Below are 16,093 nucleotides of genomic sequence, written 5' to 3'. Positions count from 1 at the left end.
TGCTTGCAGAGTAAGTTCAGAAACAGTGGGAAGTGGCTGAAAGAGTGGCTTATTCCCAGAAAACAGAATCAGATGTAAGACTAGAGTTTTCACTTTGTTTTTTGCTGAACATTACTTGGATTTGGGGATTGCATCAAAGCACCCCATAAAGCTCTGACTCTGTAAATACAAATGGGACTGCTCATGTCCAAGCAACACCTACAGAGCCCATACCTTAGGACTGGTGAGCATTTTTGGATATGGATACATGATGTAAATGTATGTCACTATTTTTACACCAGCATAAATGTGGAGAGGATATACAACATGCAGCCCCATACAGGTTTTGGTCTCTTTAATCTGAGGTAAAGCTGCACCTCAAAAAATCCAGAGTAATAAGACTTCAGTGTCAGTTAGACTAGTGTACTACCTAGGTGTGAATAGTTCAAGTCAGCTCCAATCTGTGATAGCCTTTTGCTCAGTGAAAACAGGCTCTTATTTGACTCTCCGCCACCTAGTTATGAGGCATCATGAAGCAGCCAGCTTTGAAGAGCTGGTCATCTGTTTTTTTTCTGGGCACCAAAGTAGCTTATATCAGTGTATAAACCTATGCAAAGTTACATTGGTGTTAATAGGCCACATTTCTGCACCCTGTGATGATTTCTATGGGTGGAAGATGTATTTCCTACAATTTACAAAATCTGTATGTGTAACTGGTCGATGCAGAAACATAAAAACAGTGTTTTCAGACCCTTAGAACCTCTCTAGCCTTCATTATAAAGGGCCAAAGAGGGCTGCTAAATATTCTTGGTAGTTATCAATTTTTTTTCAGTAAGGGGTTACATGACAAGCTCAGTTTCGTCTAAAAAGCTGGTACATTTCTAACCTTCTTGGTTACAGTGAAAAGATTTAAAATGTGATCTGATGGACCACAAAGACTCAGAAAGCAGAAGGCAGACAAAGAAGAGCCAAAAATATATCTTTAAAAAAAACCCTCATGATTTTTAAGGTAATGTCAGAGATTTTACATTTTGATTTTTTTTTCAGCCAGATGTGATCTTTTGAATGTTTGGGATTGGCAAAACTACACATTCCTCCTTCTGGTCACAGTTTTTGCTAAGGGAGAAATTCACCCGGTCTTGCCCTCCAGGATTTCCCAAATATTATAGAGCACAGTGAATGGAAGGGGAGATCAGACGGGTCTATTTGTACAGACAAATGAAAAAATTACAGTGGGAGACCTCAGCTGCTTCACAGTAGCTGTCCATGTAGTTGTTTTTACCCTGTAACTGAAAGGTGACCCATGACAGCTTGGTCTTGTTTCCTGACCCAGGGTAAAAGCAAGCATATGAACAGTTATTGCAGAATAGTGAGCTGGTTATAAATCCCCTTCCCACTTATTATAACTTTCATAGTTTCATAGTTTCTAGGGTCAGAAGGGACCTGAGTAGATCATCTAGTCCGACCCCCTGCCACGGCAGGAAATAGTACTGGGGTCAAACGACCCCAGCAAGGTGTTCATCTAACCTCCTCTTGAAAACCCCCAGGGTAGGAGCCTGCACCACTTCTCTTGGAAGTTGGTTCCAGACCCTAGCCGCCCTGACTGTGAAGTAGCGCCTCCTGATATCTAGCCTAAACCTACCCTCTGCCACCTTGTGACTGTTATTCCTGGTCACTCCTGGCGGTGCTCGGGGGAATAGTGACTCCCCCAGTGCCTGCTGATCCCCCCTGACTAGTTTATAACAGGCCACTAGATCCCCCCTCAGCCTTCTCTTCTGGAGGCTGAACAGGTTCAGGTCCCATAGCCTCTCCTCATAGGGCCTGCCCTGCTGCCCCCTGATCATGCGAGTGGCCCTCCTCTGTACCCTCTCTATGCTGTCCACATCCCTCTTGAAGTGCGGCACCCAGAACTGGACGCAGTACTCCAACTGTGGCCTGACCAGTGCCGCATAGAGGGGGAGGATCACCTCCTTGGACCTGCTCGAGATGCATCTGTGGATGCATGACAAGGTGCGGTTGGCCTTCCTGACTGCCTCCCCACACTGCCGGCCCATGTTCATCTTGGAGTCAATGATGACTCCAAGATCCTTTTCCGCCTCCGTGCTGACAAGAGGGGAGTTCCCCAACCTGTAGGTATGGTGCCAGTTGTTCCTCCCCAGGTGCAGCACCTTGCACTTGTCTGTGTTGAATCCCATCCTATTCTCATCCGCCCACCCTTGTAACCTGTCTAGGTCAGATTGTAGCCTGTTGCTTCCTTCTATTGTGCCCACATCCCCCCACATCTAAAGTTTCTTTATATCTTAAGTTAGTTTTTGTCACAGCCGCTGAATGCTGTTTTAATGGAGAGCTTTCTGTTTATCTTGTTTATTCTGTGCTCAATTAACTCACTGCTAATAGCAGGCAGAACACATTTCTGATAAAAGGGGTATGTTGGGGGATTTATCACTTGGAAAGAGCAAAAGGATCGAGAGCAGCTCCTAAGGACTGATACCAATCTTACGTGTAATAGTGTAATTGACCACATATTTACCCTTGTTTAATACAATTTGGACAGGCCTGGTGTAGCTCATTTGACAGACTGTATATGGTAGGGTAATTGCATTGAAGAGACTAAATGTAAGTCAGAGCTGGGAAGTAATGAATACAGAACAGTTAATTACTCTGTAAGCAAACACATTCAAGCCCGCCAGGAATGTGAAGGTGAACAAAGAGTTATTCAGCAGGACAGTAAAACTGCAAATGGAAAGCGTAAGAGGTGCACAGCTTTCCAGCAACGTTAGGGAAAGGATTTTTAAGAGTCTGAACTGTTAGGAGTGGGTGTGAGCAAGATTAGCCACTCCATAAAACATTTATTTCATATGCACACATCTCTGATCTTTCTCCGCCAGCCATTTCTGCTATTATAGGCCCTGCTTCTTTACATTTTTATCAAGTAGCGCATTCCCTCTCTTTGCTTACTGAAATGTTAAAAAGTTGTGCCTTCCAAGTTATTACTGCTATGTGGTATCTGGCTTCCATTAGTGTTCAGAGATTTGCGTCAGCATCAAAGTCCTGTTGTGCAAGGTGTTGCACAAAGGCAAAATAAACCATATGTCAAAATTACTTACAACATAGGAACCTGCTCCTACAATCAAATGCATGGGGGTAGATACCTGATAGGACTGTGGCTCCTCATTGATATAAGGGTGAAGTTACACATTACACTTAGACCATACTAAATCTGTGCAATGTTAAGCATTATTAAATTTGGAAGGTGCTGTGAGTGGTCACACATTAAGGGCTAGTATTGTTTCTTGCCTACATGGCTCTGACATGCCACTAGAGAGCTGGTGAGCAGGGACATAGCTAGGAGCCAGGACACCTAGGCTCTGTCCCTGGTCCAGGCTGGGGGAGGCTGGGAGCAGTGCATCCCTGGGTTGCAAATTGCTCAGTTTATCTCCTCGAAGTAGACTGAAGTTACCCTAACAGGAACTAGATAGCACAACCCAGAGTTAACCCTTGCCTGAAGTGGCTAATTTTGAGATGCTGAGATGGCACTTAGCATGACTTAAGGAGCTTTAACCTACAGATACCTGTTAAGTGCTCTTACTATGAAACTGTAATGTGTAACTTCCCCCTAAGTTAGGTTCCACTCCTGTAATCAGTCTGGCTGTACTGATGTAGCTGAAATTGAATCTTTTCTTAATTTACACCCCCATTCAAAGGAGGTGTAACGCACAATTGAAAGGGATGGATGAGACTGAGGATGACAATGACTGGAATGTGTGCTAATACTCAGAAAGATGGCAGACTGATGTGCCAAATGAGAGAAAATGATCAAAATCTATGGAAACATAAAGACAGGGTTCGTGGTTCCATGGTTAGGGTGCTAGCCACAAACTTTAAAGACTGGGTGTGACTATTTTCCCTTTGGGAAGTCTCAGTGGATATTGCCAACTCTGGTATTGCTGAGCTTCCTGGCTTAGAACTGATGGAATCATTACTTTAAAAATTCATTAGGCAAATCTGATATGCCCAAACAAGGATACCTGGATGCCTTCTTCTGAGCTGCCCCCTGCTAACACCATGATAAACAAAATTCTGTACAAAATAATCCTTCCTTCCTGCCTGCCTACCTGCCTGCCTGCAAATTAATCCTGTTTGGGTTTTGTCCTGCTGCGGATTTTTCTATGATCTACCAGTTGTTGTTTTTTTTCTTTTTTCCCTACAGAAAAAGTATTTCTTGGTTGCAAATACCTCAGTGGAAGAGAACAGACAGATTATTTTCTTAAGAGTCAAGCAACTGGAACGTCTTTTTCCCCCTGCAATTCTAAATGAGGAAATCCATCCAAAGGAGTATTCTCTCTTTCTAATTACTTTAGTTATTATTGGAAAACGTTTAGTCAGATTTATGAAAACATACTTTTTTCCAGAAGGCAAAATGATCAAGGGTCTGGGAGGCAAGATTTATGAAGAAAGGCTGAAAGCACTAGAGTTATTTAGCATGGAGAAGTGAAGACTGAGGGGGGAATTTGATAAGTCTTCTAATACCTGAAGGGCGATTATAGAGAGGATGGAGATGGCAGGAGCTTTCTGACTACAAGGGTGATCCAGCACTGGAATAGGCTAGCAGGAGATGTGGATTCTCCATGCTTCCAAATTTTCAAGAGCAGGGAAGTCAGACACTTGGCTGGGATGGTTTAATCAGGAATGATCCTGCCTTGAGCATGGGGCTGGACAGGATGTGACCTTGTGAGGTCCCTTCCAGCCCTACTTTCCTATGAGGTTCAACACTGCAATAGCTACTTTGCACAGGACACTGTAAATAGCTATTCCACATCCTACCTGATTTCATGAACAGCAGTGATTGAAACCAGACACCGGAAGGAACGATTCTAAATATTCTCACCCCTCTGAGGATATCTTTTAAAACTTTCTTTCAAAAAGGTGTGGCTCTTTTCTTCTTTTCTGTACTATAGTGTGTACACATTAGTTCATCCTCTCTTCAAATGTGTCTGTTGTGTGGGAAGGAAAACATCAGTGAGGGAAATTATCACAGATACTTGTGATTATGGGATAAGAGTTGTGGTACTATCTGATCGTGATCGTATTATCTGATCTTTCTGGGAGGTCTGAGTAGATATTGGCAGCCCTGATATTCTTGAGGGAATAGAATAACTGTCCACGAACAACATTTATACTGGAAATATGACGGAGGTTTCTAACTCCTCAAAAGAGTGAGGTTCTGAAACAGCCTACCACTAGAAGACATGGGGACAAGAGTCCTAACTAGGTTAAAGCTTGAGCTTGATCCACTTATGAACACAACTGTATGGCTGTATGCCGGTGAAAGCCTTGTACTGGGCTAGATGACCCAGAAGGTCCCTTCCTCGGCTCTGGCCTATCTAAAATTTATAATCTAAATAGTTTGCGGGCCCTCTAGTGGCTCTGCGACTTCACAGCAGCCTGTCAGAGCAGCAGGGTGGGTATATGCAGCAGGGCTTTGCATATTGTGTATCCCCACTTACCTGAATCCTGCTCTACCTCTGTGGTCCCTTCACAGTACGCACATTGTAAAGACAGAACAGGGTCGTACGCTATGCTATCCAGGAAGAAAATGTGCACCTTGTACATCTGTCTGAGGAAAATAAATCTCCAGTAGCCAGTAATTTGTGGTGTCCATTGCTGAAAACACAAGGATATCAGAAATGGTGTGCCCTATGTCATGCGTGTGTAGCAAGTCTTTTTTTTAAACTCCCTCTAAAGGAACAACTTACTCCTGGAATCCAAGCAATCTTGGTTGCTTTCAAGTCACAATATTTTATGTTCCTGGGCTAAAAGGGTTTTGTTCCTATTTTATGACCTAATATACAGCACAATGACCCCTTCTAACTGCAGACATTTTTACTTTACCTATATGCCAACTGCCTTATTGTATACGATGCTAAAAAAAAAACCAGTACTGTGTCAGGAAGTCTGTACCACTGGCCAGCACAAACCGATTATTTCTATAGCCCTTGCCCACCATTTCTGGATGCGCTGTTTTGCAGAGCTTGTATTCTTGGGCTATAGTTACAGCTCAGGAAGGAAAATGGCTTGACACAGAAGGATAAGACTTCATAACCAAACATCTGCAGTGAGCATGGTTCAGCAAGCACTCTGATGTTTGAAAGTATCTGAATTACCCCAGGGTAACCTGTAACATTTCTAGATAATTGCTGTGGTCTGAATGCAAGAAGCTCTAGATTAACAAGACTTACAGATGTGCATAATTTTTGGCGATAGTCTTCAGTCATGTGCTTCTTGAAGAACTCCTTTGATACCACAATGCACTCAGCTCCATCAGAAACCAAGGTCATGCTAAGTGTGTCTTCAAAGACTACATTTACCAGACCCTAGAAAAATATTGGCATATTATTATTTATATGGCAGTAACACCTATACTATATCACCCTGAATAGATTTTACACTGCTCTCAACTCCATTATAACTGAGCACATTCCACCAGCGATGTGACTTATATCTATCATAAGTGGGTCATTATCTATTCCATCCTTTTCTAACAATGATTGATCCCCCATTATGCTACATACTGTACAAATACATAAAAAGATGATTCTTGCCACACAATAGAGTGGTAGCAGAACAGAGAATAGAAGAATCACATTTACTCCACCTTTCCTGATACCCAGGGTAGAAGTCTGACCACTAGATTAGCCTGCCTGCCTAGATGTAAGTGTAGGATGTTTACCTGCAAAAAGAGAAAAGGGGTTTGGGGTTTTTTTTATAATTCATGGGAATTTCATGAGTTTACACAAACCAGAAAATTCTACCAGCCAAAACATTTTTAAAAATCTAAACCCATGCAGACTGTTGATCCAAAAAAGGAAAAAAATGCCTTTTTTTTCTGGACTGGAAAATCTGCTAAGGGACCCTGCTACTGATAATGATTTTATGTGGAAGGCACTCATAGACTATGCTCAGGAGGTATTTTGGTTGTAGCTGTGATGGTCAATAGCAGCAGCCTAAAACTAAAATAGAAAACAAAATACAGGCTGTACAGCTTGTTCTAAAACAGCACATGAATATTATACTACTTCATCATGGGCTACTTACATTGTCCTGAATACAGATGTAGCCATGTACTTCCTTTAAAAAACAAATTATTTTTGCTAAATCCCTTTATAAATAATAGCGACCACGTACATTCATAGGACAAGGTAAGGACAGTCTCTAATGTCCAGTGCATTGGCACAAGAGTGCCAATTTTGCTTCAGTGTGGAGAAAAATAAGATATATTGGGAAACATAACCATATTTCCTACTCTCTTACATGGGGCCCTCTGAAACATCCCACTTCTGAGAAAGAAGGAAACTTGATTGGACTATATATGAATGCCTCCTTCAGTGGAATGAGATGCCAAGGACAACTCTTGACATACTCTTCAAGCATTTCCTCCACAGCATATTCATTCTCACCACTTGTTGATGCAGGGAGAAATCATGGTTGGGAATTAAGCATGGGTCTTCTACTTGGCTGTACAGAGCTCTACCACAGACTATTGTAGGCTTAGCAGATTTTAAGGTGAAATCACAGTGTAGATAAATCAGCCCAGCCACATACACTTGGACTTAAAACTACTTAGCAGTTCATATAGTATAACTTCATTAGCAGGTTAGGGCCTTCTTAGTAAAGTTGGATGTGTACAAGTCCTTGGGGCTGGACATGATGCACCTGAGGATGTTGAGGCAGTTGGCTGATGTGACTGTAGAGCTGCTGGCCAATATCTCTGAAAACTCATGGTGATTAGGAGGGGTCCTGGATGGTTGAAAAATATACTGCCCATTTTTAAGAAAGGGAAGAAAGAGAATCTGGGGAACTACAGACCAGTCAGCCTCACCTTAATCCCTGAAAAAATCATGGAGTGGGTCCTAAAGGAATCCATTTCTACGTACTTACTTGGAGGAGAAGAACGTGATTAGGAACAGTCAGCATGGATTCACCAAAGGCAAGTTATGCCTGACCAAACTGATTACCGTCTATGATGAGATGACTGGCTCTGTGAATGCAGGGAGACCAGGGTGGATGTGATATACCTTGACATTAGCAAACGTTTAGATATGGTCTCCACCAACATTCTCACAAGCAAACTAAGGAAGTATGGGTTGGGTGAAGGGACTGTATGGAAAGAAAACTGGCTGAATTGTTGGACTCAAAGTGCTCATCTACAAGAGATGCTTTACTCAAGATCAGAGCAAATTACTGCACAGTAAGCATCACTGTCTACACATGAAGACACTGGGTGCGTCTACATGAGAAACTTAACTGCTCAGTAGTATAGTTGACTGCACAGTAAGCAGATGTTTACACATGTGCATGCTTACTGTGCAGTAAAAACCCCTAATTATGAATAAATTTGATCTGCAAATGCAGGTATCACATTTACTCATGATTAGCTACTGTGCAATAATGCATGGGTAGATGAAAACCTGCAACTAGGGAGCCAGCCTGAGGCTAGCCCCAGGGCTTCAGGTTAGGTACCTCTTGGGCTCCAGGCAGGGATAGGCTGCCTCTATGGCAGCTCCTGCCTCAGACCTTTAAAAGCCTGCAGGCATTTTTAGCCCTGGGGCATATCAGCAGGCAGCCTGAGGCAATTCCAGGCCCTGTGTCCCCCTAGGCAGGCTTCAGCCCAGCTGCCCCAGCCTGCCTGCACCCCAGCACCACTGCCTCGCATCACAGTGCTGCATGGCCAACGCCTCCCACACCCAGTGCCCTAGCCGTCACTGGCAGGTCTGCAGCACTCCTGGGGCCTCACCGGGGGGTGGCCACCACTACTTCTGCCACTGCAGGTGGTGTTTCCACTACCAGACATCTTCCACCCGCTGTGCCTCCTCCGCCCAGGCCTCGTGGAAGAGCTCCCCCACACATACCCCCCAGGCCTCACAAATGCTATGCAGTATGTAGGCTGTGAAGGTGACCTGGGGGAGGTTGTCCTTGGTGAACTTGAGGTGGGCAGTGACGGTATGCCAGCTGCCCTTGAGTTGCCTGAAAACACGATCCATGAAGGTGCAGGTCTGGCCCAGATATTGGTTAAAGTGAGCTTGATGAGGGTCCAGCTGGGTGGAGTAGCGCTGCATAAGCCAGGGCAGGAGGGCATAGGTGGGGTCCCCAATGAGGGGCAGGACCACTACGGTGCCCAGCTGCAGGTCTGACATCCTCTGGTGCGAAGCACCCATTCTCCCCCAGCCCTGGCAGGGCAGAGTTCCTGAAGATGCAGGCATCATGGGTGCTGCCTGCCCAGCCAGCGCTCACATGTGAAGGCCTTGCTGTAGTCCACGACAACCTGGAGCACTATGGAGTGAAAGCCCCTCCAGCTTTATAGAGAAGGCAGGTGCTGGGGATGTGGATCCCGTCCAGGGCCCTGATGCACTGGGGGAATCCCAGGGCATGGCACCCGGCCACCACTGGCAGGAAGTCATGCATGTGGAGCACAGTGTCCCCCAGCACATCCTGGAGGACACCACACACCTCCAAGACAGCCTTCTCACTGGTGGCTTTGCCCTCACCAAATGGGTGGCCAACGTACAGCAGGTTAGCAGATGTGGCCAGCTTGAGCATGGCAAGGGCCAGCTGGGTGTCTGTGGGGAGGGGTGGCCACATGCCAGTATCCTGCCACTCCAGGTGTGGCCAGAGCTGCCCCAGGAGGTCCTAGAAGGTGGCCCAGGTCATTCAGAATGCCTCCAGCCACTGCTTATTGTCCCAGGTGTGCTGGACAAGGTGCACCCACCAATCCTGGCTGGCCAGGAGGTCCCAGAGGTGACAAGGCTGGAGGCCCAGGAGGGTGATAGTGGCCCTGGTGGTGGTATCCTGGAGCCTGTGGTCAGCATCCCTGCTGGAGTCCAGCCAGGCAGACAGGATTAAGGCAGCAAATGTGCAGTGGTGGGAAAGTGCACAGTGAGCAGGCAGGTAGTCGCTGCATGTGGGGGAGCTGGGAGGAGTGAGATGGCTGAAGGTCAGCCAATGGGTGGTGCAGTGGGCCAGCAGGGCCAGCGTGGTGACCAGCAGGAACACAGGGCAATGCTTATCACTACCAGGGGCAGAGGCTGGAGCAACCATGGTGGGAGGAGGCACAGGTGGTGAGGAGAGCACTGCTGTGTGCTGTCCCTGTGCTACACACATCAAGGGGCAGTGAGAGGTGCTGGCTTTTAAATAGAGCTTGCAGCTGCAGCTGGAGCCTGGAGCTGCCCCCAGTGGTGGCGGAAATGGAAGCAGATTAGCAGCAAATCTGCTCCTGCTTTCCTTGACATGGAGACACAGGACTGGGAATATTTACTCATGAATAGTTTACTTGGAAGTAAACCGGTGCTGCATCAAATCCATTGTGCAATAATTTGCTCTAATCCCAAATAAATTTGCTACCTATAAATACAAATGGCAAATTTACTTGGGAGTAATTACTGCACAATACGGCACGTACAGGTGGCTGACTGGGAGCGAATGTGCTCCTGGTCAGCCAGACAGCAGGGGGTGGGAGATTACTCCTTGTCCCCAGGAGCTGCGTGCTGCCAGGGTGAGAGCTGGGGCAGGGACAATATTTCCCTGCCCCAGCAGCAGGGAACTCCCAGCCCCCGCTCTGTGACCACGGAGTGGGGAATGGAAGATTCCTATCTCTCAGCCCTGGCTCTGCCACCGTGGAACTACGGCTGGGCTCCAAGACCTCCAAGCCAAGAGATTCTTATCTCCCAGCCCTGGCTATGCAGTTGTGGAGCTGAGGCTAGGAGATAAGAATTTCCCAGCTCCAGCTCCACAGTCTCGGAGCTGAGGCTCGGAGATAAAAATCTCCCAGTCCTGGCTTCATAATCGCAATTGTGGAACAGGGGCTGGGAGCTCTCTGCTGCTGTGGCAGGGGGACAGTGTCCCTGCCTGGGCTCTGGTAGTGGAGCCTGCCCTGACAGCAGGCTCCACTACCAGCATGTCCTGCGGGCATGAAGCAATGTCATCTCCTGTCCCAGTACTAGCTGCCAGACTAGCACCCAGGGGGAGCTTGGCTGTTGCATGGGGTTGGTGCAGGGCTACTGGGGGTGGAAGCAAACTGCAGACATGAGCAGCAAATCTGCTTCTGCTTCCCTGCATTTGTAGATGCCTGACTGGGGTGGGCTTACTCTAGAGTAAATTACTTTGGAGTAAACCCACCCCAGAGCATTTGCACATATAGATGTACCCAAAGGGCAGAAATCAATTGCTCAATGTCTAGTTGGTAGCCAGCGTCAAGTGGAGTCCTCCAGGGGTTGGTCCTGGGGCTGGATTTGTTCTATATCTTCATCAACAACCTGAAAGCTGGGGTGGAGTGCACTCTCAGCAAGTTTGCAGATGATGACAAGCTGGAGGGAACAGGAGATAAACTGGAGGGTAAAGCTAGGATTCAGGAAGACCTTGACAAATTGGAGGATTGGACCAAAAGAAGTCTCATGAGGTTCATGAGGACAAGTGCAAAGTCCTGCACTTAGGACGGTACAATTCCCTGCACCAGGACAGGATCAGGACCAACTGGCTAAGTAGCAGCTCTGCAGAAAAGAACCGGGGGTTACAGTAGACAATAAGCTGAATATAAGCCAAAAGTGTGTCCTTGTTGCAAAGAAGGCTAATGGCATACTGGGCTGTATTAACAAGACTGCTGCCAGCAAGTTATAGGAAGTGGTTCTTCCCCTCTATTAGGCACTGGTAAAGTCACATCTGGAGTAGTATCCAGTTTTGCCACTTCCCCCCCCCCCTACAAAAAGGATATTAGAAAAATTGGAGAGAGTCCAGTGGAGGGCAATGGAAATGGTTAGGGGGCTGGGGCACATGACTTATGAGGACAGGCTGAGGGAACTGGGCTGATTTATTCTGGAGTAGAGAACACTCAGAGTGTATCTAACAGCAGTCTTCAGCTACCTGAAGGAGGGCTCCCAAGACGATGGAGCTGGGCTGTTCTCAGTGGTGGCAGATGACAGAACAAGGAACAATGATCTCAAATTGCAGCAAGAGAAATTTAGCTTCGATATAAGGAAAAACTTTTTCATGAGGAGGGTGGTAAAGCACTGGAACAGGCAATCCAGACAGGCTGTGGAATCTCCATCCTTGGTGGTTTTTAAGATGCAATTAGACTGAGCCTTGACTGGGATAATCTAATTGTGTATTGTCCTGCTTTGAGCAGGGGGTTGGACTAGATGACCTCCTGAGTTCCCATTCAAGCCTCATTTTCTATGATTCCATGAATTTCTCTCTTTCTGTCGACATGATATTCCACCACAAAGAGCTGAATCCCAGCCACAGGCAAAACTCTCACTGACATTCTGCAATTGAGCCCTGAGTAGTAACTTTCTCTCTTACAAAGTTTATTCCTCCCACACCTAAGCTCTTAGTCCCTGATAACTAATACCACCAAACTCCTGGCTTTCCGGCCAGTCCACACTAGAAATTTACTGTGCCAGTCAGTAGCACCTTCAATATGCCAGATTGCCCCACAGAAGCAGTGTAGATGGTTGTGTGACCCTGAGGAAAGGCTAATAAACACTGCTGAGTATCAGTGCTGATTAGCCCACCTGCAGTGTCAGCTACACTGCATCTTCTGGTTCAGGAGGTTGACCATATGGAGCAGCACAATGCATTTGAGACTGCTGCTGCCTATCATGGCAAGTTTGCATTAAAGACACCTCCCTTGCAAGGGAAGCTGCTGGGCTAGTTTCTCACAATGAAAATTAAGTTCCAGCATTTGCCATTGCTGATGTTGCTATAGGAAGATAGGAGAGGGCATGGCAGAATACAAGCAGAAGCACCAATGGTGTAATGCAGGAAGGGTAACTGGCAGCCGGGGTAGAAATCCTCCAAAACCATCTGCCTGGTCAAGAGAAAGCAATAGCCAGTGCAGCTGTTTTGAGCAATTCACTATTCCCTAAAGTCCTCACTTGCCAGCAGCATGACAGAGAGCAGAATTTTAGACCAGGCCCATTTTCCAGCTAAATCTGTCATCTCTTATAAAATGAGTTTTCAACTGGTCCGGTGGCAGCACAGGAATCCTGCTGTGCTCTTGAAAAGTGCATCCTGTTGTGCGAGGAGTCAGTCCTGGTCACCACCAATGGATGCAGAGGACTGCCCCAGAGTCTCAGTCCTAATGGAGCTCACATGCACAACAGACATGAGTGTCTACTTGACCTTCAGAGTATGACAGAGACTTTCTGAGGCATGCAGCTTGGAACTGGGATAAAAATGGTCCTTGATAACAGCTAGTGAATTTTGCCTCAATATTTGGAGGCCCATCCCTGAGACACATTTAATGGACCTTTTGTAGCGGGGTTGATGTTTAACCCTATTAATCATCTCAAAACTGAGACATACAGAATTACGAGCCACTTCTGCAAATCCTGGTTTCATAATTTAATTTGCTGTGCATAGCCCCCTTACATTTTTAACATCAGCCTGGCTACAGGAACATTCTCTTCTGCAGCCTGCTATGGAAGATAATGCATAGTCTCTCCTAGAGACTTTATTTTGTTCTCTCATCTTTTGCTTTAGATTAAGGGAAAATAACATGATAGACTGTCTTGCTCTTTGTGCACAGAACTAAAACAGATGTGGTTAGGGTTGTCAAAATATAAATGGACCAAATTTTGCTAGGAAGAAGGGGTCAGGCTCACTGGGAACTACACAGAGACCTGTCATATTAGAACCCCATGCTAAAGTTGCTTCAATGTACTTTACAAACAAGAAGCACTAAAATCTCAAAGGCATATCCAATCCATTAGCACAAAACTAAAAATAGCTGGATGCACTGTTCTTAAAGATAGAAATTTTCTATAAGAAGAGAAGCAGCAATAAGAGCTGCCCACAAGATACATTTCTAGTGAGAAGAAATGCTGGAGCATTCGCAGCATCAATCCATTTCATCTCTGTAATACTTTTTTTTCTATTCTTTAAGTTTCACTTCTAAACTACATGCAACAGTGCCTTGTCTTTAGAGTAAGGCAGCCCCAAATTCTCACTCATTAATAAATACCAGTTTCTCACATGGAAGTTATAGGAAAAAAATGAGGTTTTCTACAAAGCCATTATAATATTTCTGGTTTATTTCTTAGAATCATAGAAAACTAGGGTTGGAAGGGACCTCAGGAGGTCATCTAGCCCAACCCCCTGCACAAAGCAGGACCATCCCCGACTAGATCATCCCAGTCAAGGCTTTGTCCAGCTGGGTCTTAAAAACCTCTAAGGATGGAGAGTCCACAACCTCCCTGGGTAACCTGTTCACGTGTTTTACTACCTTCCCTGTGAAAAAGCTTTTTTTCTAATATCTAAATTAAATTGCCTTTGTTGCAACTCGAGACCATTGTTCTTTGTTCTGTCATCTGCCACCACTGAGAACAGTCCAGCTAATGCAGCCCAGTATGATAGCTTTCTTTACAACAAAAGCACACTGTTGGCTCATATTCACCTTACTATACACGGTAACCCTCAGATACTTTTCTACAGAATTGCTGCTTAGCCAGTCAGCCCCAGTCTGTATGGATGCACGGGATTGTTCTGTCCTAAGTGCAGACTTTGCACGTGTCCTTACTGAACCTCATGAGATTTCTTTTGGTCCAACCCTCCAGTTTGTCTAGGTCACTCTGAATCATAGCCCTGCCATCCAGCATATCTACTACTCTCCTCAGGTTGACGTCATCTGCAAACTTGCTGAAGGTGCACTCCATCCCATCTGCCAGATTGTTGATAAAGATACTGAACAAAACTGGGGCACTCCACTTGATATTGATGGTCAACTAGACATGGAGTCATTGATTACTTCCCTTTGAGCCCAACCATCCAGCCACCTTACAGTCCATTCATCCGATCTGTATTTCCTTAGCTTGCTTGCAAGAATGTTGGTGAAGACCATATCAAAATCCTTGCTAAAGTCAAGGTATATCACATCCACTGCTGTTCCTGCATCCACACAGTGAGTTGGCTCATTATAGAAAGCAATCAGTTTGGTCAGGCATGACTTGCCCTTAGTGAATCCATGCTGACTGTTCCTGATCACCTTCCTCTCCTCCAAGTGCTTAGAAGACGATGATTCCCTTCCTACAGATAGGTAGACTTCTCATCAAATTTCTTCTGCTATTACTTATTCTGTTCAAGGAGTGAAAAATTATCAACCTCTCCATGTGGTAGTATTGAAATGATGTTGTAACCATGATGGTCCATAAAAAAGCAAAAGGGAATGATTTTTGTGGGTACTACCTTTTATTGGACAAACTGTAAAGTAAGAAGGATATACAAAACCTTTGATACTGAGGTTCTCCTGCCTAGATGTGTTGCATATTTTTCAAAGATTCTCCTGAGTTTCCATACCTAGAAGCTTGTCTACATCCCTCTAAACTATACAGTTGGTCTAATAAAGTAAAATATAGCACCCACAAAAATCTTTGCTTCTCAGGTTCTGCATAAGGTTCCTTCTGGTGTTTCCCTGCTGGAAATGGATTTTTCCCGCTAATATCTTTTCCCTTTGCAGAGCCTCTCACCATTTTCTGGAGTTGATTGAATGCCACTACTCAAAAACACGTTGCCATCGCCATGGCTGATCCATATGCATACCAACTCCAGGTGTGTAATTCAGAGCTTGGGTTTCCCTCTGAAGTGTGAATATCTATTATCTGAGAGACATGGTTAGCTGTGAGACATGGTTAGCTGTGCTAGTCTGAAATTAGGCAGAAAGCAAGACAAGGTGGTGGCACCTTTTAAGCTAACTTTTTTCACAGAGGCATAAGCTTCCATGTGTTATGGCCTACTCTGTCAGATGCTCATGCCTCTCTGAACAAAGTATTGTTTGGTTTGAAACATTCCTAACGCTTGATTTAGTATCATCACCTCACTGCCTATTTCAAGTACCATTATAAAAACACAAAAGCACATTCTTACCCAAGACCATGGGATTATAAAAATAATGATAAAACAAACATAGCTTTACACTAGCCATAGAGACAGACCAAACAGCACACTATTAAATTCAGTTTGGAAAAATGTGTGTGATGCACACAGCACCACAACATTAACCCTGCATGTTGGGTGCATCCATAACACCACCCATAGTTTTTCTTTTTTTTTTTTTTTTTTTTTTTTT

The 16,093-nt window shown here is 45.2% G+C and overlaps 1 protein-coding gene across 1 annotated transcript in view; it reads right to left on the bottom strand.

The window, feature by feature from the left end:
• Positions 1-16,093, bottom strand: part of LOC109302207 — a 153,044-nt gene that overhangs the window by 97,368 nt on the left and 39,583 nt on the right. Inside the window, exons 4-5 of the mRNA XM_019523772.1 lie at positions 6,219-6,353; positions 5,487-5,643 (exon numbers count right to left, since the gene is read on the bottom strand). Of these exons, the coding sequence (XP_019379317.1) occupies positions 5,487-5,643; positions 6,219-6,353 (292 nt within the window). The remainder of the gene's footprint in view (positions 1-5,486; positions 5,644-6,218; positions 6,354-16,093) is intronic.

The sequence above is a fragment of the Gavialis gangeticus genome, unplaced genomic scaffold (genome assembly GCF_001723915.1).
Source record: "Gavialis gangeticus isolate Ggan-Ray unplaced genomic scaffold, GavGan_comp1, whole genome shotgun sequence".
Lineage (NCBI taxonomy): Eukaryota > Metazoa > Chordata > Crocodylia > Gavialidae > Gavialis > Gavialis gangeticus.
The sequence above is the reverse complement of the archived record's forward strand: the minus strand, read 5'-3'. Positions and strand labels throughout refer to the sequence as shown.